This window comes from Myodes glareolus, chromosome 1 (assembly GCF_982192425.1).
Source record: "Myodes glareolus chromosome 1, mMyoGla1.1, whole genome shotgun sequence".
In the NCBI taxonomy this organism is placed as follows: Eukaryota; Metazoa; Chordata; class Mammalia; order Rodentia; family Cricetidae; genus Myodes; species Myodes glareolus.
The window spans coordinates 68,778,339-68,801,824 of NC_142026.1; the positions used below are offsets into that span (position 1 = coordinate 68,778,339).

Consider the following 23,486-nt stretch of genomic DNA (forward strand, 5'->3'; position numbering starts at 1 on the left):
TTTATTTATTTATTTATTTATTTAAATTTTCCACCTCCTCCCATCCTCCCATTTCCCTCTCACTCCTCCCATTCCCCTCCCCCTCACTCTCCAGTCCTAAGAGATGTCAGGGTGCCCTGTCTTGTGAAAAGTCCAAGCACCCCCCACTCCATCCTAGGAAGGTGTGCATCCAAACAGACTAGGTTCTCAAAAAGCCAGTATATGCAGTAGAATCAAAATCCAGTGCCATTATCATTGGCTTCTCAGTCTGCCCTCATTGTCAGCCACACTCAGAGTCCGATTTGATCACATGTTCGTTCAGACCCAGTCCAGCTGGCCTTGGTGAGCTCCCACTAGTTCAGTTCCACAGTCTCCGTGGGTAGATGCACCCCTCGCGATCCTGCCATACTTTCTTATATTCTCTCTTCTTCTGCTCTTCATCTGGGCTTTGGAAGCTCAGTCCAGTGCTCTAATGTGGGTCTCTGTCTCCATCTCCATCCATTGCCAGATGAAGGTTCTATGGTGATATGCAAGATATTCATCAGTGTGGCTATGGAACAAGGCCAGTTCAGGCACCCTCTCCTCTGCTGCCCACTGACCTAGTTGGGGAAATCCCCTTGGACACCTGGGAACCTCCATAGACTCTAGCCAACCCTAAAATTGTTTCCTTAGTTAAGATATCTTCTTCCCTGTTCCCATATCCTTCCTCTATCTCAATCATCCCATTCCCCCAAGCTCTCCCCAACTTTCCCCTTCTCATTTCTCTCTCCCCGTCTCCCCTTCCTCCCAACCCACCTCAGCCTCCCTGCTACCAACTATTGCCTGGTGACCTTGTCTACTTTCAATATCTAGGAGGATAACTATATGTCTTTCTTTAGGTTCACCTTCTTACTTAGCTTCTCTAGGATCACGAACTAAAGGCTCAATGTCCTTTGTTTATGGCTAGAATTCACTTATGAGTGAGTACATACCACATTCCTCTTTTTGGGTCTGGGTTATCTCACTCAGTAAAGTGTTTTCTATTTCCATACATCTGCATGCAAAATTCAAGATGTCATTGCTTTTTAACGCTGAGTAGAACTCTAAAGTGTATATATATGTTCCACACCTTCTTTAACCATTCTTCTATTGAAGGGCACCTAGGTTGTTTTCAGCTTCTGGTTATTACAAATAGTGCTGCTATGAACATAGTTGAACAAATGCTTTTGTAGTATGATTGGGCATCTCTTGGGTATATTCCCAAGAAGGGAATTGCTGGATCCTGAGGTAGGTTGATTCCCAGTTACCTGAGAAACTGCCACACTGATTTCCAAAGTGGCTGCAAAAGTTTGCATTCCCACCAACAATGGATGAGTGTTCCCCTCACTCCACAACCTCTCCAGCATAGGCTATCATTGGTGTTTTTGAGTTTAGCTATTCTGACAGGTGTAAGATGGTATCTCAAAGTTGTTTTGATTTGTATCTCCCTGATCACTAAGGAGGTAGAGCATGACGTTAAGTGTCTTTTGGCCATTTGAACTTCTTCTGTTGAGAATTCTCTGTTCAGATCAGTACTCCATTTTTTATGTTTTTTTTATTAATTAATTTATTTGTTCATAAAAATTTCCACTTCCTCCCCTCCTCCCCCTACCCTCCCATTCTCCCCACTCCCTCTCCTCCTCCCCCCCCCACTCCTACCCCTCCTTCCTCTCCAGTCCTAAGAACAGTCAGGGTTTCCTGCCCTATGGGAAGTTCAAGTTCCTCCCCTCTACCTCCAGGTCTAGGAAGGTGAGCATCCAAACAGACTAGGATCCCAGAAAGCTAGTACATGCAGACAAAACAAGACCCAGTGCCATTGACAATGGATTCTCAGTCAGCCCCCATGTCAGTCACATTTAGAGACTCCGGTTTGATCACATGCTCGTTCAGTCCCAGTCCAGCTGGTCTTCGTGAGCTCTCATTCGATCAGTCCCCTTGTCTCCGAGGGTGAATGCATCCCACACGGTTCTGATTTCCTTTTTCATGAAATCTCTCCTTCTGCTCCTCATTTGGACCTTGGGGGCTCAGTCCAGTGCTCCAATGTGGGTCTCCTGTCTCTATCTCCATCTATTGTCAGATGAAGGTTCACTCTAGTCCTGCCTTTCTTGCTCACGTTCTCCCTCCTTCTGCTTCTCATTTGGACCTAGGGAGTTAAGTTCAGTGTTCCAATGTGTGTCTCTATCTCTATCTCCATCCATCGCCCGATGAAGGATCTATGGTGATATACAAAATATTTATCAGTATGGTTATGGACCAGGGCCAGTTCAGGTACGCTCTTCTCTGCTGTCCAGGGAACAATCTGGGGACCTCTCCTTTGGCCTGGGAACCCCTCCAGAATCAAGACTCTTGCAAACCCTAAAATTGCTCCCTTAGTTGAGATATATACTTCCCTAGTCCCATATCCATCCTTCCTCCCCCCACCCATTCCCCCAAGCAATCCCCAATCCTCCCCCTCTCCCTTCTCTCTAACCATCTCCCCTTACTTCCATCCCCCCCGCCCCACCCCACCCCTGCACCCAAGTTTGCCTGGCAATCTTGTATACTTCCAATATCCAAGAGGATAACTATAAGATTTTCTTCATGTTCACCTTCTTATTTAGCTTCTCTAGGATTACGAATTATAGGCTCAAAGACCTTTAACTATGGCTAGAATCCACTTATGAGTGAGTACATACCATATTCCTCTTTTTGGGTCTGGGTTACCTCACTCAGTAAAGCGTTTTCTATTTCCATCCATTTGCATGCAAAATTCAAGATGTCATTGTTTTTTACCGCTGAGTAAAACTCTAATGTGTATATGTTCCACACCTTTTTTAACCATTCTTCTATTGAGGGACACCTAGGTTGTTTCCAGGTTCAGGCTATTACAAATAGTGCTGCTATGAACATAGTTGAAGAAATGCTTTTGTAGTATGATAGGGCATCTCTTGGGTATATTCCCAAGAGTGGAATTGCTGGGTCCTGAGGGAAATTGACTCCCAGTTTCCTGAGAAACTGCCACACTGATTTCCACAGTGGCTGCACAAGTTTGCACTCCCACCAACAATGGATGAGTGTTCCCTTCACTCCACATCCTCTCCACAAACCTTTAGAAAACAATAATCAACTTTATATGGAAAACAAAAAACCCAGGATAGCCAAAACAATCCTATACAATAAAAGAACTTCCTGAGGCATTACCATCCCTTACTTCAAGCTCTATTACAGAACTACAGTAATGAAAACTGCTTGATATTGACACAAAAACAGAGATGTTGACCAATGAAATCAAATTGAAGACCCAGATATTAATACACAGACTTATGAAAACCTGATTTTCGACAAAGGAACTAAAATTATACAATGAAAGGAAGAAAACATCTTTAACAAATGGTGTTGGCATAACTAGATGTCAACCTGTAGAAGAATGAAAATAGATCCAAATCTATCACCATGCACAAAACTCAAGTCCAAATGAATTAAAGACCTCAATATTAATCTGACCATAATGAACCTGATAGAAGAGAAAGTGGGAAGTAGTCTACAACACATTGGCACAAGAGACCACTTCCTAGGTAGAACCCTAGTAGCACAGACAATAGGAACAACAATGAATAAATGGGACCTCCTGAAACTGAGAAGCTTCTGTAAAGCAAAGGACACCATCATTAAGAAAAAAAGGCAACCTACTGATTGGGAGAAGATCTTCACCAACCCGCATCAGACAAAGTCTGATCTCCAAAATATATAAAGAACTCAAGAAAATTGACATTAAAACTCCAATTAACCCAATTAAATATTGGGGTACTGAACTGAACAGAGAATTCACAACAGATGAACTTTGAATGGCCAAAAGGCACTTAAGGTCATGCTCTACCTCCTTAGCGATCAGGGAAATGCAAATCAAAACAACTTTGAGATATCATCTTATACCTGTCAGAATAGCCAAACTCAAAAACACCAATGATAGCCTATGCTGGAGAGGATGTGGAATGAGGGAAACACTCCTTCAGTACCCCATTTTTTAAGTGGGTTAATTGGAGTTGTAACATCTAGCTTCTTGATTTTTAATTGATTTTTATTGAGCTCTACGTTTTTCTCTGCTCATCCCCCTGCCTCTCCCCTCCCCCCTTCAGCCCTTCCCCAAGGTTCCCATGCTTCCAATTTACTCAGGAGATCTTGTCTTTTTCTACTTCCTATGTAGACTAGATCTATGTAAGTCGCTCTTAGTGTCTTCATTGTCATATAAATTCTCTGGGATTGTAGTTTGTGGGCTGGGTTTCTTTGCTTTATGTTTTAAAGCTGCCTATAAGTAAGTTCATGTGATAATTGTCTTTCTGTGTCTTGGTTTCCTCACTCAAAGCAATGCTTTCTTGGTCCATCCATTTTCCTGCAAAATTCAAGAAGTTATTTTTTTCTGCTGTGTAGTACTCCATTGTGCACATGCATCACATTTTCCTTATTTTCCTCCAGTCATTTTCCTTCAGTCAAGGGGCATTTAGGTTGTTTCCAGGTTCTGGTTATGAGAAACAAAGCTACTGTTAACATAGTTGGGCACATGTCCTTGTGGAATGATTGAGCATCCTTTGGATAAATACCCAAAAGTGGTATTACTGGGTCTTGAAGGTTGTTTCCTAATTTTCCAAGAAATCGCCACACTGATATCCAGAGGGTCTCTACCAGCTTGCAGTACAGAAGTGTCCCCTTTTCCCACACCCTCTCAAGCATCAGTTGTCATCAGTGTTTTTTACCTTGGCCATTTTTAACAGGTATAAGATGGAATCTCAGAGTTGTTTTGATTTGCATTTCTCTAATGACTAAGGATGTTGAACATTTCCTTAAGTGTCTTTCTGCCATTTTAGATTCCTCTGTTGAGGATTCTCTGTTTAGGTCTGTACTCCATTTTTTATTGGATTATGAGTTCTTTTGATGACTAGCTTCTTGAGTTCTTAGTATATTTTGGAGATAAAAACTCTGTCTGATGTAGGGTTATTGAAGATCTTTTCCCATTCTGTAGGCTGTGTCATTTTGTCTCTTTGACCACATTCTTTGCTTTACAGAAATTTATCAGTTTCAGGAGGTCCTATTTATTAATTTTTCCTCTCAGTGACTGTGCTGCTGGGGTTATATTTAAAAAGTGGTCTCCTGTGCCAATGCATTCAAGTGTACTTCCCACTTGCTCTTCTATAAGGTTCAGTGTGACTGGCTTTCTTTTGAGGTTTTGGATCCATTTGTACTTGAGTTTTGTGCATGATGATAGATATAGATCTATTTTCATTCCTCTACTTGTTGATATCCAGGTATGCCAACACCATTTGTTAAATATGCTTTCTTTTTCCATTTGATAATTTTTTGCTTCTTTATCAAAAATCAGGTATTTGAAGGTGTGTGAGTTAATATCCAGGTCTTCTACTCAGTTCCATTGGTCCTCCTGTCTGTTTTTATGCCAATACCAGGCTGTTGTCAGTACTGGAGCTCTGTAGTAGAGTTTGAAGTCAGGAAATGTGATACTTTCAGAAGTTCTTTTATTGTACAGGATTGTTTTGGCTATCCTGGGTTTTGGGGGGTTGTTTGTTTGTTTGTTGTTGTTGTTGTTGTTTGCTTTTCCATATGAAGTTAAGTACTGCTCTTTTGAGGTCCATGAAGAATTTTGATAGGATTTTGATGGGCACTGCATTGAATCTGTAGCTTGCTTTTGGTAAGATTGCCATTTTTACTATGTTAATTCTTCCTACCCAAGAATATGGGAGATCTTTCCACTTTCTGGTGTCTTCTTCAATTTCTTTCTTCAAAGATTTAAAGTTCTTGTCATACAAGTCTTCCACTTGTTTGGTTATAGTTACTCCAAGATATTTTATGCTATTTGAGGCTATTGTGAAGCGTGCTGCTTCTCTGATTTCTTCCCCAGCCCTTTTATCATCTGTGTATAGAAGGGCTATTGATTTTTTTGGGTTAATCTTGTAACCTGCTACATGACTGAAAGTGTTTATGACTCATAGAAGTTCCTTGGTAGAATTTTTGGGGATCAATTATGTAAACTATCATATCATCAGCAAACAGTGAGAGTTTGACTTTTTCTTTTCCAATTTGTATCCCCTTGATCTACTTTTGGTGTCTTATTGCTCTAGCTAGGACCTGAAAAACTATATTGAATAAATATGGAGAGAGTGGACAGCCCTGTCTTATTCCTGATTTCATTGGAATAGCTGGGAGTTTCTCTCCATTTAGTTTGATGTTAGCTGTTGACTTGCTGTGTGTTGCCTTTATTATGTTCAGGTATGTTACTTGTATCCCTGCTCTCTCCAAGACCTTTATAATGAAGAGATGTTGTATTTTGTCAAAAGCTTTTTTTGGCATCTAATTAGATGATCATGTGGTTTTTATTTTTCAGTGTGTTTATATTGTGGATTATGTTGACAGATTTTCGTGTGTTGAACCATCTCTTCGTCTCTGGGATGAAGCTGATTTGATCATGGTGGATGATAGTTCTGATGTGTTCTTAGATTCGATTTGTCAGTATTTTATTTAGTATTTATGCATCAATAATCAAGAGTGAGATTGGTCTGGAATTCTCTTTCTTAGTAATGTCTTTTTGTGGTTTGGGTATCAGGGTAATTGTAGCCCCATGAAAAGAGTTTGGCAATGTTCCTTCTGTTTCTATTGTGTAGAATAATTTGAGGAGTATTGGTATTAGTTCTTCTTTAAAAATCTTGTAGAATTCTGAGCTGAAACCATCTGGTCCTGGTCTTTCTTTGATTGGGAGACTTTTGATGACTGTTTCTATTTCTTCAGCAGTTATAGGTCTGTTTAATTTGCTTATCTGGTCTTGATTTAATTTTGGTAAGTGATATTTATTCAGAAAGTTGTCCATTCCCTTTAAGTTTTTCAATTTTGTGGAGTACAGGTTTTCAAAATATGACCTGATGATTCTCTGGATTTTCTCTGTGTCTGTTATTATGTCCCCCTTTTCATTTCTGATTTTGTTAATTTGGAAATTCTCTCTCTGCGTTTTGGTTAGTTTGAATAAAGGTTTGCCTATTTTGTTGATTTTCTCAAAGAACGAAATCTTTGTCTCATTGATTCTTTGTATTATTTTCTTTGTCTCTAATTTGTTGATTTCAACTCTCAATTTTACTATTTCCTGCTTTCTAGTCCTCCTAAGTGAGTTTGCTTCTTTTTGTTCTAGAGTTTTCAAATGCTCTGTTAACTCACTAGTGTGGGATTTTTCCAGCTTTTTATGTAGGCATTTAGTGCTATGAACTTTCCTCTTAACGCTGCTTTCATTGTGTCCCACAAATGTATCATCATTTTTATTGAATTTTAGGAAGTCTTTAATTTCTCCCTTTATTTCTTCCTTGACCCATTGATGATTCACGTGAGCATTATTTAATTTCCATGTGTTTGTTGACTTTCTGGAATTAGGCAAGGCACATTACTCTGAGGAAGAACCTCCTTGCAATATCCAGGGTGAGCAATGTATTCATCCAAAGAGAATAGGTTCCAAAAGGCCAACACAAGCAGCAGAAACAAATCCTGGTGTCACTGCCAGTAGCCCCACAGTCTGTCCCAGGCATACAATGGTCACCCACATTCAGAGGGTCTAGCTTATTGCTATTTTGGTTCCATCCCTGTCAAACTGGAGTTGATGAGCTCCCATTATCTCAAGTAAGATGTTTCAGTGGGTGTCCCCATCATAGTCTTGATTTCTTTGCTCATATTCTCACTCTTCACACTATTCAACTGGACATTATGATCTCATCCCAATGCTCCACTGTGGGTCTCTGCATCTGTTTCCATCAGTTGTTGGATGAAGGCTTTATGATGACCTTTAAGATATTTATCAATCTGACTACAGGGCAAGGCCAGTTCAGGCACTGTCTCCACTATTGCTTAGGGTGGTAGCTTGGGTCATCCTTTGGATTCCTGGAAATTTCTCTAGTGCCAGGTTTCTTGCCAGCCCCATAATGGGTCATTCAAACAAGATATGTAATTCCTGGCTTTCCTTCTCTATTCTTCCCCCATCTTGACTATCCAGTACCCCCAAGTTTCCCTTCCTATCTCCTTCTCCCTTTCTTCTTCTCCTGTCACCCCCACACTCTCAACTTTGTCAGGAGATCTTGTAAATTTCCCCTTCCCAGGGTGATCTATATATGTTTCTCTTATGGTTCACCTTATTACTTAGCTTCTCGAGGGTCAGGGAATATGGGCTCATTACCTTTTTCTTTACAGCTATTATCCACTTATGAGTGAGTACATATCATGCTCAGCTTTCTGGGTCTGAATTACCTCACTCGGGATTTTCTTTCTAGATCTATCCATTTGCACACATTTTAAGATGTTATTGTTTTTTACCACTGAGTAGTGCTCCATTGTGTAAATGTACCACATTTTCTTTATTCACTCTTCCATTGAGGGGTATACAGGTTGTTTCCATGTTCTTGATATTAAAAATAAGTGTTGCTATGAGCATGGTTAAACAAATATCCTTATAGTGTGATTGAGTATATACACAAGAGTGGTATTGCTGGGTCCTGAGGTAGGTTGATTCCCAATTTTCTGAGATACTGTTGAATTGATGTCCAGAGTGATTGTACAAGTTTGCATTCCCATCAGCAATGGAAGAGTGTTCCCCTTACTCTGAATCCTCTCCAGCATAAGATATCATTGGTGGTTTTGATCTAAGCTATTCTGATTGGTGTAAGATGGTATCTCAGAGTAGTTTTGATTTGTATTTCCCTGATGGCTAAGGATGTTAAACATTTCCTTGAATGTCTTTTGGCCATTTGAGATGCTTCTGTTAAGAATTCTCCATTTCCATCTGTACCCCATTTTCAATTGAATTATTTGGAATTTTGATCTCTAATTTCTTGAGTTCTTATATATTTTGGAGATCAGTCCTTTGTCTCATATGGGATTGATGAAGATGTTTTCCTATTCAGTAGACTGCCTTTTTGTATTATTGACTGTGTCCTTTGCTTTACAAAAGCTTCTCAGGTTTCATTTATTTATCTTTGCTCTCAATGTCTGTGTTACTGGTATTGTATTCAGGAAATGGTCTTCTGTGCCCATGATTGAAGGCTACTTCCCACTTTCTCTTCTATCAGGTTCAGTGTGGTCAGATTTATATTGAGATCTTTAATCCATTTGGACTTGCTTTTTGTGCATTGGGATAGATCTGGCTCTATTTTCTCTCTTCTACATGTTGACATCCAGTAATGCCAACACAATTTGTTGAAGATTCTTTCAATTTTCCATTGAATAATTTTAACTTCTGTGTCGAAAATCAGGTGTTCATAGGTGTGCGGATTAATATCCAGGTCTTTGATTTGATTCCATTGGCCAACCTGTCTTTTTTATGTCACTACTAAGCTGTTTTCATTACTGAAGCTCTATAATAAAGCATGATGTCAGGGATGGTGATTCCTCCAGAAGTTTCTTTATTGTACAGGATTGTTTTGGCTATCCTGGGTTTTTTGTTTTTCCATATGAAGTTGAATTTTGATCTTTTAAGGTCTGTGAAGAATTGTGTTAGAATTTTGGTGGGAATTTCACTAAACCTGTAGATTGTGTTTGTAGGATTACCATTTTTATAATGTTGATCCTACCTACCCAAGAGCATGGGAAATTTTTCCATTTTCTGGTATCTTCTTCAATTTCTTTCTTCAAAGACTTAATGTTCTTGTCAAACAGGTCTTTTACTTCTTTGGTTAGTGATATTCCTAGATATTTTGTTATTTGTGGCTATTGTGAAGGGTGATGTTTCTCTGATTTCTTTTTCAGCTTCTGTATCATTTGTGTATAGAAGGTATATGGACTTTTTTGTATTGATCCTATATCCAGCCACATAACTGAAGGTATTTTTCAGCTATAAAAGTTCCCTGGTAGAGTTTTTGGGATCACTTATACATATACTGTCATATCATCTGCAAATAGCAAAGTTTAACTTCTTCCTTTTCAATTGGAATCCCCTTGATCTCCTTATGTAGTCTTATTGCTCTAGCTAGAACTTCAAGAACTATGTTGGGGAGTTCCATTCAGAGGAGTGAGTGTGTGCTATCCCGGGCAGACTGTCCTGGAAGAGAGCACAGCCCCTCAAGCTCCTGCTGCAGAATCTTTTGTGTTCCACTCAATCCTGCCCTGCCCTCACATTTGCCCTTTTGTCTGCAGTGTCCTTGGAATACCAGCTATCCCTATTTCAGTGCTCAGGAGTTCCATCCAGAGGGGTGAGTGTGTGCTACCCCAGGTGGACTGCCCTAAAAGAGAGCACAGCCCCCCCAGCTCCTGCAGCAAGTTTTTCTGTGTTCCACTGGACCCTACCCTGCCCTGCCCTGCCCCCACGTTTGCCCATTTGTGTTATGTGTCCTTAGAATACCAGCGATCCCTGTGTTTGTGCTGAGGAGTTCCAGACAGAGGGGTGAGTGTGTGCTATCTGGGGCAGACTGTCCCAGAAGAGAGCACAGCTTCACCCCAGCTCCTGCTGCAGGGTCTTCTGTGTTCCACTCAAACCTGCCCTGCCCCACGTTTGCCCTTTTGTCTGCAGTGTCTTTGGAATAGCAGCTATCCCTGTGTCTGTGCTGAGGAGTTCCATACAGAGGATTCTGAGGAGTTCCATCTAGAGACCAGGAACAGTTCTTGCTCCTGCACTGAAGAGATCCACCCAGAGAGTCAGTCACAGCAAAGACTGAACCAAGACACCAGGACTCTCCTGGCCCCATTTGAGGGAAGAAATGGGCAGGAGCCAATGCAAGAACCTGAAAGGATACATGACATCACCAGAATCCAGGTATCATGAAACTAGAAGAATTGAACACCCTACTCTAGAAGAAATAGAAGAAATCTACTTTAAATGGAACTATATGAAAATAATAGAGGAACTTAAACAGGAGGTGAAAAACTGCTGTAAAGAAATGGAGATAACAAACAAAAAAGTAGATGAAATGAATAAATCTCTAAAAGATACCCAAGAAAAAGCAATCAAACAGGTAAGGAAAACAGTTCAAGACTTGAAAAAATGAAATGGAGGTAATGAAAAAAACACAAACCGAGGGAAGGCTGGATATGGAAAATCTGGGTAAATGAATAGGAAGTACAGAGACAAGTATTACCAGAAGAATACAAGAGATAGAAGAAACAATCTAAGACACTGAAAATACTGTAGAGGAAATAAACTCACTGATTAAAGAACAAAACAAATTCAACAAATACTTAACACAAAGCATCCAGGAAATCTGGGACACCATGAAAAGGCCAAACCTAGGAATAATAGGGATAGAAGAAGGAGAAGATTTATAGCACAAAGGCCCAGAAAATATATTAACCAAAATTATTGAAGAAAACTCTCCCAATCTAAAGAACGATATTCCTATGAAGGTACAAGAAGCATACAGAACACCAAATAGACTGGATCAAAAAAAAATCCCCTCACCATATAATAATCAAAACACAAAACATACTGAATAAAGAACAAATATTAAGAGTTGCAAGGGAAAAAGGTAAAGTAACATATAAAGGGAAACCTATCAGGATTATATCTGACTTCTCAATGGAAACCATGAAAGTTAGAAGGTCCTGGATAGATGAGCTGCAGAAACTAAGAGACCAAGATTGCAAGCACAGACTACTATACCCAGCAAAGCCTGCATTTACCATCGATGGAGAAAACAAGATATTCCAGGACAAAAACAGATTTAAACAATACATAGCCACAAAGCCAGCCTTACAGAAAATACTAGAAGAAAAATCACAAACCAAGGAAGCCAACAACACTCATAATAAGACAAGCATCTGACAACACTCCACCAGCACAACTCAAAGAAGGGAAACACACAAACACTAGCAACAGGAAAAATAACTGGAGTCAACAACCACTGGTCATTAATATCACTTGATATCAATGGACTCAACTCACCTATAAAAAGGCACAGACTAAGAGATTGGATACAAAATCAGGATCCAACATTCTGCTGCCTACAAGAAACACACCTCAAACACAAAGACAGACACTACCTCAGAGTAAAGGGTTGGGAAATGGTTTTCCAATCAAATGGACCAAAGAAACAAGCGGATGTGGCTATACTAATATCTAACAAAATAGATTTCAAACTAAAATCAATCAGAAGACACGGAGATGGACACTTTATAATCATATCAGAAACAATTCATCAGAAGGAAGTCTCAATACTGAATATCTATGCCCCTAATATAAAAGCACCCACATATGTAAAAGAAACATTACTAGAATTCAGAACATACATCAAACCCCACACTCTAATAGTGGGTGATTTCACCACTCCTCTCTCACCAATGGACAGGTCAACCAGACAGAAACTTAACAGAGAAATAAAAGAACTAACAGATGTAATGAACAAAATGGACCTAACAGACATATATAGAATATTCCACGCAAACAAAAAAGAATACACCTTCTTCTCAACAACTCATGGAACCTTCTCAAAAATTGATCACATAATTGAAAAAAAAGAAAATCATAACTCCTTTCATTAAATGATGAATAGAATAGAAGGAAATTGAGAACCAGAAAAAAACCTTGAAATTTACTTCTCAAAATTTAAGATAAACAATCATTCAGTGTCAGAGATTGAACATTAATTCAGGCTGTAAAGTACATAAATGCTATCATCTTGGTACTGTTTACTAGAGTTGAAAAAATAAATAGATAACTAAACATCTCCTTATTATAGTGACTGTAAAATCAAACTTGCTAAATTTTCAAGTTCCTGAATAATGTTTGTTAATCAATTTTTGCAATAACTGATATTCTTGTTCTTCATAAATATTACCTGTAACATTATGCTTCCTTTTAGGTAAGTATTTTAAATTATTAATTGAAGTGCACATAGAACCAATCCTTAAATGATGTTGGTAGAGATAAAACATTGAGAATTTTTCAACTATTGATTTAGATTAATGTGATTTGTGTTTAATTGTTTTTTCTCATACCCATTATTTATGTACTTTTCCAAATAAATTGGTTATTTTGGGAAATAAAGAAATAATTTGTTTATTAAAAAAGCAAACATCCATAGATATAAAGAAATTATAATGATCACCTGTGTACTATCAGATCACCATGGAATAAAGTTAGAACTCAACAATAATTCTAACCCAAGGAAGCCTACAAACTCATGGAAACTGAACAGTGAACTACTGAACCATCCCTGGGTCAAGGAAGAAATAAAGAGAGAAATTAAAGTCTTCCTTGAATTCAATAAAAATAAAGACACAACATACCCAAACCTATGGGACACAATGAAAGCAGTGCTATGAGAAAAGTTAAGAGGAAAGTTCATAGCATTAAATGCCCACATAGGGAAAATGGAGAAAGCACATATTAGAGACTTAACAGCACATCTGAAAGCTCTAGAAAAAAGAGAAGCAGACTCACCCAGGAGGAGTAGAAGACTGGAAATAATCAACTGAGAGCTGAAATCAACAAAATTGAAACACAGAAAACAATCCAAAGAATCAATGAAACAAAATGCTGGTTCCTGGAGAAAATCAACAAGATTGACAAACCCCTATCTAAACGACTCAAACAGCAGAGAGAGAACATGCAAATTAACAAGATCAGAAATGAAAAGGGGGACATAACCACAGACACAGAGGAAATTCACAGAATCATTATATCTTACTACAAAAGCCTCTATGCCACAAAATTGGAAAATGTGAAAGAAATGAACACTTTTTTAGATAAATACCATATACCAAAATTAAGTCAAGACCAGACGAGCAGTTTAAATAGACCTGTAAGTTGCAAGGAAATAGAAGCTGTCATCAGAAACCTACTTTCAAAAAAAGCCTTAGCCCAAATGGTTTCAAGGCAGAATTCTATCAGAACTTCCAAGTAGAGTTAATACCTATACTCCTTAATGTGTTTCACAAAGTAGAAACAGAAGAGTCATTGACTAACTCCTTTTATGAACCTACAGTCACCCTGATACCAAAACCACACAAAGACTTAACCAAGAAAGAGAATTACAGACCAATCTCACTCATGAACATCGATGCAAAAGTTCTCAATAAAATACTAGCAAACAGTATCCAAGAACAAATCCAAAAAATTATACATTATGATCAAATAAGCTCATCCAAGAGAGGCAGGGCTGGATCAACAAACAAAAATCTATCAACGTAATCCATCATATAACTAAACTGAAGGAAAAAAACCATACGATCATTTCATTAGATGCTGAAAAAGCATTTGACAAAATTCAACACCCCTTCATAATAAAAGTCTTGGAGAGATTAGGGATACAAGGTTCATTCATAACTATAATAAATGAAATATACAGCAAGCTGACAGCTAACATTAAATGAAATGGAGAAACTCAAAGCCATCCCACTAAAATCCGGAACAAGACAAGGCTGTCCATTCTCTCAATACCTCTTCAATAAAGTGCTTAAAGTTCTAGCAATAGCAATAACACAGCATAAGGAGATCAAGGGGATTTGAATTGGAAAGGAAGAAGTCAAACTTTCATTATTTGCAGATGATATGATAGTGGACATATGTGACCCCAAAAACTCTACCAGAGAACTCCTACAGCTGATAAACACCTTTAGTACTGTGGCAAGATACAAAATCAACTCCAAAAAATCAGTTGCCCTCCTATACACAAAGAACTAAGATACAGAGAGGGAAATCAGAGAAACATCACCTTTCACAATAGCCACAAACAGCATAAAGTATCTTGGGGTAACTCTAACCAAAGAAGTGAAAGATCTATTTGACAAGAACTTTAAGGTTTTGAAGAAAGAAATTGAAGAGGATAGCAGAAACTGGAATAATCTCCCATGTACTTGGATTGGGAGGATCAACATAGTAAAAATGGCAATTCTACCAAAAGCAGTCTATAGATTCAATGCAATACCCACCAAAATCCCAGCAAAATTCTTCACAGACCTTGAGAGAATAATAATAAAGTTTATATGAAAAACAAAAATCCCAGGAAAGTCAAAACAATCCTATACAATAAAAGTACTTCCAGAGGCATTACCATCCCTGACTTCAAACTCTATTACAGAGCTACAGTAATGAAAACTACTTGGTATTGGCACAAAAACAGAGATGTTGACCAATGGAATCGAATTGAAGACCCAGATCTTATTCCACAAACCTATGAACACCTGATTTTCAACAAAGGAGCTAAAACTACACAATAGAAGAAAGAAAGCATCTTTAACAAATGGTGCTGGCATAACTGGATGTCAACCTGTAGAAGAATGAAAATAGATCCACATCTATCAACATGCACAAAATTCAAGTCCAAATGGATTAAAGACCTCAATATTAATCTGACCACACTGAACCTGAAAGAAGAGAAAGTGGGAAGTAGTCTACAACACATGGGCACAGGAGACCACTTCCTATGTATAACCCCTGTAGCACAGACAATAAGAAAAAAAATGAATAAATGGGACCTCCTGAAACTGAGAAGCTTCTGTAAAGCAAAGGACACTGTCAGTAAGACAGTGTCAAAAAGTTGACTGTCAAAAGTCAACCTACTAATTGGGAGAATATCTTCACCAATCCCTCATCAGACAAAGGTCTGATCTCCAAAATATACAAAGAACACAAGAAACTAGACACTAAAACTCTAAATAACCCAATTAAAAAATGGGATACTGAACTGAGCAGAGAATTCTCAACAGAAGTTCAAATGGCCAAAAGACACTTAAGGTCATGGTCAACCTCCTTAGTGATCAGGGAAATGCAAATCAAAACAACTTTGAGATACCATCTTACACCTGTCAGAAAAACTAAACTCAAAAAACACCAATGATAGCCTATGCTGGAGATGATGTGGAGTAAGGGGAACACTCATCCATTTTTGATGGGAATGCAAACTTGTGCAACCACTTTGGAAATCAGTGTGGCATTTTCTCAGGAAATTGGGAGTCAACCTACCTCAGGACCCAGCAATTCCACTCTTGGGAATATACCCAAGAGATGCCCTATCATACTACAAAAGCATTTCTTCAACTATGTTCATAGCAGCACTATTTGTAATAGCCAGAACCTGAAAACAACCTAAGTGTCCCTCAATAGAAGAATGGTTAAAAAAGGTGTGGAACATATACACGTTGGAGTTTTACTCAGCAGTAAAAAACAATGACATCTTGAATTTTGCATGCAAATGAATGGAAATAGAAAACACTTTACTGAGTGAGGTAACCCAGACCCGAAAAGAGGAATGTGGTATGTACTCACTCATAACTGGATTCTAGCCATAAATACAAGACATTGAGCCTATAATTCGTGATCCTAGAGAAGCTAAATAACAAAGTAAACCCAAAGAAAAATATATAGTTATCCTCCTGGATATTGGAAGTAGAGAAGATTTCCAGACAAAGCTTGGGTACACGAAAGTTTGGGGGGTGGATGTAAGGGGAGATGGGTAAAGAGAAGGGAAAGGTGAGGATTCGAGAGAACTTGGGGGAATGGGATGGGTGGGATGGAGGAAGGGTGGTATGGGAACAGAGAAGTAAATATTTTAAGGGAGCCATTTTAGTGTTTGCAAGAGAGTTGATTCTAGAGGGGTTCCCAGGTCCAAGGAGAGGTTCCCAGATTGTTCCTTGGGCAGCAGAGGAGAGGGTGCCTGAACTGGCCTTGTCCCATAGCCACACTGATGAATATCTTGCATATCACCATAGAACCTTCATCTGGCAATGGATGGAGATAGAGACAGAGACCCACATTGGATCACTGGACTTAGATTCCAAGGTCCAAATGAGGAGCGGAATGAGGGAGAGCATGAGCGGGGAGGTCGGGATCATGAGGGGTATGTCCCCCCATTTAGACGGTGGGACTGATCTAATGGAAGCTCACCAAGGCCAGCTGGACTGGGAGTGATGGAGCATGTGATCAAAATGAACACTCTGAATGTGGCTGGCAATGAAGGCTGACTGAGAAGCCAAGGACAATGGCACTGGGTTTTTATTCTACTGCATGGACTGACTTTGTGGGAACCTGGTTTGTTTGGATGCTCACCTTTATAGACCTGGATAAAGGGGAGAGGACCTTGGACTTCCCATGGGGCAGGGGACCCTGTCTGCTCTTAAGACTAGAGAGGGAGGGGAAGGTGGGGAGGGGGGAGGGAAAAGAGAGGCGGGAGGAGTTGGAAATTTTTAATAAATGATTAAATAAATAAATAAATATGTTGAATATATATGGAGAGAGTGGACAGTCTTATCTTGTTTCTGATCTCAGTGGTATTTTTTGAGTTTCTCTCCATTTAATGTTAGCTGTTGACTTGCTGTATATTGCTTTTATTATGTTTAGATTCTTTCCTTTTATCCCTGATATCTTCAAGAACTTTATCATAAAGGGGTATTAAAATTTGTTGAATGCTTTTTCAGCATCTAATGAAATGATCATATAGTCTTTTTATTTCAGTTTGTTTATATGGTGGATTATCTTGATAGATTTTCATATGTTGAACCATCTCTGCATCTCGGGGATGAAGCCTGCTTGGTCATAGTTGATTCTTTTTTGATGTGTTCTTGGATTTGGTTTACCAGTATTTTATTGAGTATTTTTGTATGAATACTTATGAGTGAGATTGATCTGTAATTCTCTTTCTTGGTTGGTGTCAAGACCTTGTGGGGTTTTTGTATCAGGGTGGCTGTGACCTCATAAAAAGAGTTTGGCAATGTTTCTTCTGTTTCTATTATGTGTTATAATTGGAGGAGCACAGGTGTTAGCTCTTCCTTGAAGTTCTGACAGAATTCTGCACAGAAACCATCTGGCCATTGAGCTTTTTTTTTTTTTTGGTTGTGAGACTTTTGATGACTGCTTCTATTTTCTTGTAGATCATAGGTCTATTTAAATTGTTCACCTGTTCTTAATCTAATTTTAGTATGTGGTGCCTATCCAGAAAATTGTCTATTTATTTTACATTTTCAAATTTTCTGGAGTACAGGTTTGTGTAGTATTTCCTTATGATTCTGTGGATTTTTCTGTCTTTATATTCCCCTTTCCATTTCTGATTTTGTTGATTTGGATGTTCTCTATCTACCTTTTGATTATTTTGGATAAAGATTCCATCTATCTTACTGATTTTCGCAAAAAAAAAAATCTCTTTGTTCTGTTGATTCTTTGTATTGTTTTCTGTATTTCTATTTTATTGTTTTCAGTCCTCAATTTGATTATTTCCTGTCATTTCTTCCTCCTGGGTCAGTCTGATTCTTTTTGTTCTAGAGCTTTTAGGTGTGCTGTTAAGTCACTAGTGTGAGTTTTCTTCACTTTCTTTATGTAAGCACTTAGTGCTATGAGCTTTTCTCTTAGCATTACTTTCATAGTGTCCAATTGGTTTGGGTACGTTGTACCCTCATTTTCATTGAATTCTAGGAAGTCTTTACTTTCTTTATTTTGTCCTTGATCCAGGGGTGGTTCATTCAGCACTGTTCAATCTCCATGAGTTTGTGGGCTTTCTGCAATTAGTGTTGTTGAATTTTAACTTTAAGTCATGGTTAATCAATAAGATACAAGGGGTTATTCCAGGTTATTCCAATTTTTTGCGTCCGTTGAAGTTTGTCTTGTTACAGACCCAATTTTAGAAAAGGTTACATGAGATGCTGAAAAGAAGGTATATTCTTTTGTGTTTGAGTGAAATATCCTGTAGGTTTCTGTTAAGTCCATTTGAGCCATGGCATTCGTAGTTCTCTTATTTATTTGTTGAAATTATTTCTGGTTGACCTGTCCATTGAGGAGAGTGGGGTGTTGAAATCTCCTACAATTAGTGTATAGAGTTTGATGTGCAATTTAATCTTTAGTGATGTTTCTTTTACATATGTGGGTGCTCTTGTATTTGTGGCATAGATGTTCAGAATGGAGATTTCATCCTGGTTGATTGTTCCTGTGATGAGTATGAAGTGTCCTTCTCCATCTCTTTTGATAGATTTAGTTTGAAGTCATTTTATTAGACATTAGGATAGCTATACCCACTTGTTTCTTAGGTTCATTTGATTAAAACATCTTTCCCCAATCCTGTACTCTGAAGTAATATTTGTCTTTGAGGTTAAGGTATGTTTCTTATATTCAGCAGAAGGATGGATCCTGATATCCATTTTGTTAGCCTGTGTCTTTTTATAGATGAATTGAGTCGATTGATATTAAGAGATATCAATACCAGTATTTGTTAATTCTTGTTACTTTTTGGTGGTAGTATAGGTGTGTTTCCCTTCTTTGGGGTTTGCTAGTGTTATCTGTTGCCTGTGATTTTGTGGGTGTAATTAGCTTCCTTGGGTTAGGTTTCCTTCTAATCCTTTCTGTAGGACTGTATTTGTGGATAGGTATTATTTAAATCTTGTTTTGTCATGAAATATCTTGTTTTCTCCATCAATGATGAATGAAAGCTTTGCTGGGTATAGTAGTCTGGGCTTACATCTGGCGTCTCTTAGTGTCTGCAACAATCTGTCCAGGACCTTCTGGCTTTCATGGTTTCCGTCGAGGAGTTGGGTGTAATTCTGATAGGACTGCCTTTATATGTTACTTGGCCTTTATACTTTGCAGTTCTTAATATTCTTTCTTTATTCTGTGTGTTTTTGCATTGATCCTTATATGGCTAGGGAACATTGTTGGTGCAGTCTGTTTTGTGCTTTGTAAGTTTCTTATACCTTCATAGGGATATCCTTCTTAAGGTTGGGAATGTTTTCTTCTATGATTTTGTTGAATGTATTTTCTGTGCCTTTGAATTTGTTTCCTCTTTAAACGTCTCCATCAACTTCATAAAGTTACATTTAAAATCTTTTTTTCTGCTTCTTCTGGGCTGGGATGATTAAGTATTCCTGTTGTATGGCCACTGGTTCTGGTCATACATGTTGCTTTTTAGGTTGTTGAATGGATTCTTGCATTGGTTCCTACCATCTCTTTCTCCAATTGGTGTCAGCAACATTTTTAACTCTTGGTCCAATTCTTGTTGTCTGTGTCTTTGGGAACTGTTCTTGGTCTGCTCTATACTGTCACTGTCTGTGTCTCAGGGAGCCACTGAGATCTCCTTTGGTCTTCTCTCTTGGTCCACTGTCTTGGTCTACTCTTTTCATTTGCTCTCTTTGTCCACTATGTGCACTCACAGACTGTGCTTCAGAGTTCCTTTCTTGGTCCTCTCTCTTGATCCTCTCCGTGTAGTTGCAGTCTCTGTTTCAGAGTTCCTCAGAGTTCCCGGGGGATAGTAGGGTTTGGAGGCTGAGTGTAACTTGTGGTTTGCAGTGTTCAATAGATAGGGTGGAGGTGTTGGAACAGCCTACCTGCAGGAAGCTTCTCTGCTGACTGGCAGGCTAGAGAAGCTGAGGCAGGTGGGAAAGAGGCCCACAGTTTTTCCCTGGTTTGGAGGGCTAAGAGAGTGGGGTGCCCCACTGGTTGGGTGGTTATGCATCTCTTGGTCCTCTCTGTATAGCTGCAGCTTGTGTTTCAGAGTTCCTCTGAGGTCACATGGGGATAGAAGGGCTTCCCCCTGGAGAATTTAAATTAGCTAATGTGATATATAAAGAAAGTAGTGATAAGAAAAAACATGAAATCAATTGTAAATCTTTTTTACTACAAATATACATCTATCACTGACATGCTGGGTAATATCTCAAGGCTTATTTTTTTTCTCATCAGAAAAGTGGAAACATCACCAGGACCTTCCTCACTCATTTATGAGTGCACTCAAATCTCATACTCAATATGATATATATGTCTGACATGCTTTGAAGTTTTAGCAATTTAAAAAACCTTTGAAGCTGGGTGGTGGTGATGTACGCCTTTAAACTCAGCACTCAGGAGGGAGAAGTAGGCAGATTTCTGTGAGTTCAAGACCGGCCTGGTCTATAAGAACTAGTTACAGGACAGCTAGGACTGTTACACAGAAAGAATTCTGTCTCAAAAAAATAAAAAGAGGCATTTTACCTTTCAAATATATTATATACATATTCCATGCATATCTACAAAAAGGAAATTCATGGAGCATATCAAAGTGCCAGAGCTATGAAGTAAAACATGGACAAACGTAGGGTCTCCAGCATTCTAAGTGGAGGGAAAATAGGAAGAGGTAGTTACAGTGGCATAAATAAGGACACAGAAAGACAAGATGTAATTATGTGGAAGACATCAGTCCTCCATATTGAAGGAACACACAATTCAATGGAAAATTTTGAACAACCTTATGTTTCTAATTCCAAAACTAAACAACTACTGGAATTGATTAATATGAACCAGTGTGTGGATAAAATAGGAAATGCTACAAAGCACAGGAAATAAAATAATAAAGATCATCAATCAACAAACACCATGGCTGATTGAATACAGAAGTTCTGGGATGTTCTCACCAACAAGTAGCTGGATCTCCTGTAACTGGTGGAAGAATCAAGATGGCTGGCATGCAGCACACAACTGAGTGTATTTTCTCCTCCTGGGAATCTGATGCCTCCACCTTCTGCATCCACCTATATTGATGTGTACCTACACACACATAAACAAAACTTTTTAAATGTTTTTAAAGGTGTTTGCATATTATGAAAAACTTTTATAACTGAGCACTGAAAAGGAGAAAGAACAATTAAAGTATGTCTTGATCATTGAGTTGAAAAACACAGTTCAGTTGAATAGTTCGATGCAAATAGGTGTGCTGGGAGGCAGGAATAATCTGGACATATGAAAATGTAGGGTCTGTGTTGCTGCTACTAGATTGTATAGCTGATAGTTTGGGAAATAGAAGGTAGGGCATGATTTCCACAGAAGTAGAAAATATGTATGTACATGATTTCAAGACATCTGGATGGTTCACTAGGAGTTCACCAGTAGTTCCACTTTATTAAATGTATGTTCTTCATTATACAGATGGTAAGAGCCTGTGAAGAAAGAAGTGAGTGGTATTAAGATCATTATTAACCAATCTATGTGTCTGCTTCACATTTTATAGGCACAACTGGGGACTGGAAGAATCACCTTACAGTAGCACAAGCTGAGGCCTTTGATAAAGTAGTCCAGGAAAAGATGGCTGGATTTCCTCCAGAGCTGTTCCCATGGAAATAAACTCTAAACACTAGAATCTTATATCTGTACTGAATCTTATATGGATATGTTTATTTTTCTGTCATTATACATGTGAATGACTGGGTGTGATCATAGAATAAGTACCTGTTATTTAATTGTGGATAATTATTTTAAAATACAGTAGTAGTAATAGTAGTAATGGTGGTGGTGGTGGTGATGGTAGAGGTGGTTGTAGTGGTGTTGGTGGTGTGTACACATTTTTGTGTATAGTCCCTACGAAGGCCAAAAAAGTGAATCAATTCCCTGAAGAGAGCTGCAATTACTGTAATATGCTTGCTTTGGGTCCTAGGAAGTTAATTCTAATCATCTACATTTGCAGTACAGTATTCTTTTTTTAATTTATAAAAGTTTATTAATTTATAAAAGTTTCCATTTCCGCCCCTCCTCCCAACACCCTCCCACTCCCCCCACTTCTTCTCCTCCTCCCTCTCCATCCCTAAGAGCTGTCAGGGTTTCCTGCCCTGTGGGAAGTTCAAGTTCCTCCCCTCTCCCTCCAGGTGCAGGAAGGTGAGCATTCAAACAGACTGGATCCCAAAAATCCAGTATATGCAGAGGAAACAAGTCCCAGTGTCATTGTCAATGGCTTTTCAGAAAGACCCCGTGCCAGCCACAATCAGATAATCTGGCCACATTCAGAGAATCTGGCCACATTCAGAGAATCTGGCCACATTCAGAGAATCTGGTAGGATCACGTGTTCATTCAGTCCCAGTCCAACTGGCCTTGGTGAACTCTCATTAGATCAGTCCCCTTGTATCAGTGGGTGAACGCACTCCTCATAGTCCTGCCTTTCTTGTTCATGTTCTCCCTCCTTCTGTTCCTCATTTAGACCTTGGGGGCTCATTCCAGTGCTCCAATGTGGGTCTCTGTCTCAATCTCCATTCATCAACGGGTGAAGGTTCCCTCTGATCTTGCCTTCTTTGCTCACGTTCTCTTTCCTTCTGCTTCTCGTTTGGACCTAGGGAGTTAAGTCCAGTGTTCCAGTGTGGGTCTCTGTCTCTATCTCCATCCATCGTCAGATGAAGGTTCTATGGTGATATGCAAAATATTCATCAGTATGGTTATGGGCCAAGGCAGGTTCAGGCACTCTCTCCTCTGTCCAGAGAACAATCTGGGGATCTCTCCTTGGACCTGGGATCCCCTTTATAATCAAGTCTCTTGTAAACCCTAAAATGACTCCCTTAGTTGAGATATATACTTCCCTGCTCCCATATCCATCCTTCCTTAACCTCTAGCTCCAAATCTTAGAATCTTGAGTCATCAAATACATACTTTTCTAGTTACCTGTTTGTTAATACATTTTCATGAAACTCCAGTGCCCTTCATGGAACTCCAGATTAAAAGCAATCTTTGTTAAATTTTAAAAATAAATAACAGTATAGGAAAATGTATTTTTTTTACTCTGTGACATTTGGGCAAAAATGGCCACACTAACTGGTCAGAAGCAAGCCTCCT

The 23,486-nt window shown here is 38.8% G+C and overlaps 1 protein-coding gene across 2 annotated transcripts in view; it reads left to right on the plus strand.

The window, feature by feature from the left end:
• The window catches only part of LOC125396010 (sulfotransferase 2A2-like), an 87,345-nt gene extending 65,222 nt beyond the window's left edge, over positions 1-22,123 (plus strand). For both annotated transcript variants that reach the window (XM_087908935.1, XM_087908934.1), the window contains one exon: positions 21,900-22,123. In XM_087908935.1, the coding sequence (XP_087765061.1) occupies positions 21,900-22,012 (113 nt within the window). In that variant the 3' untranslated portion in view covers positions 22,013-22,123. The remainder of the gene's footprint in view (positions 1-21,899) is intronic.
• Positions 22,124-23,486: the final 1,363 nt, after the last annotated feature.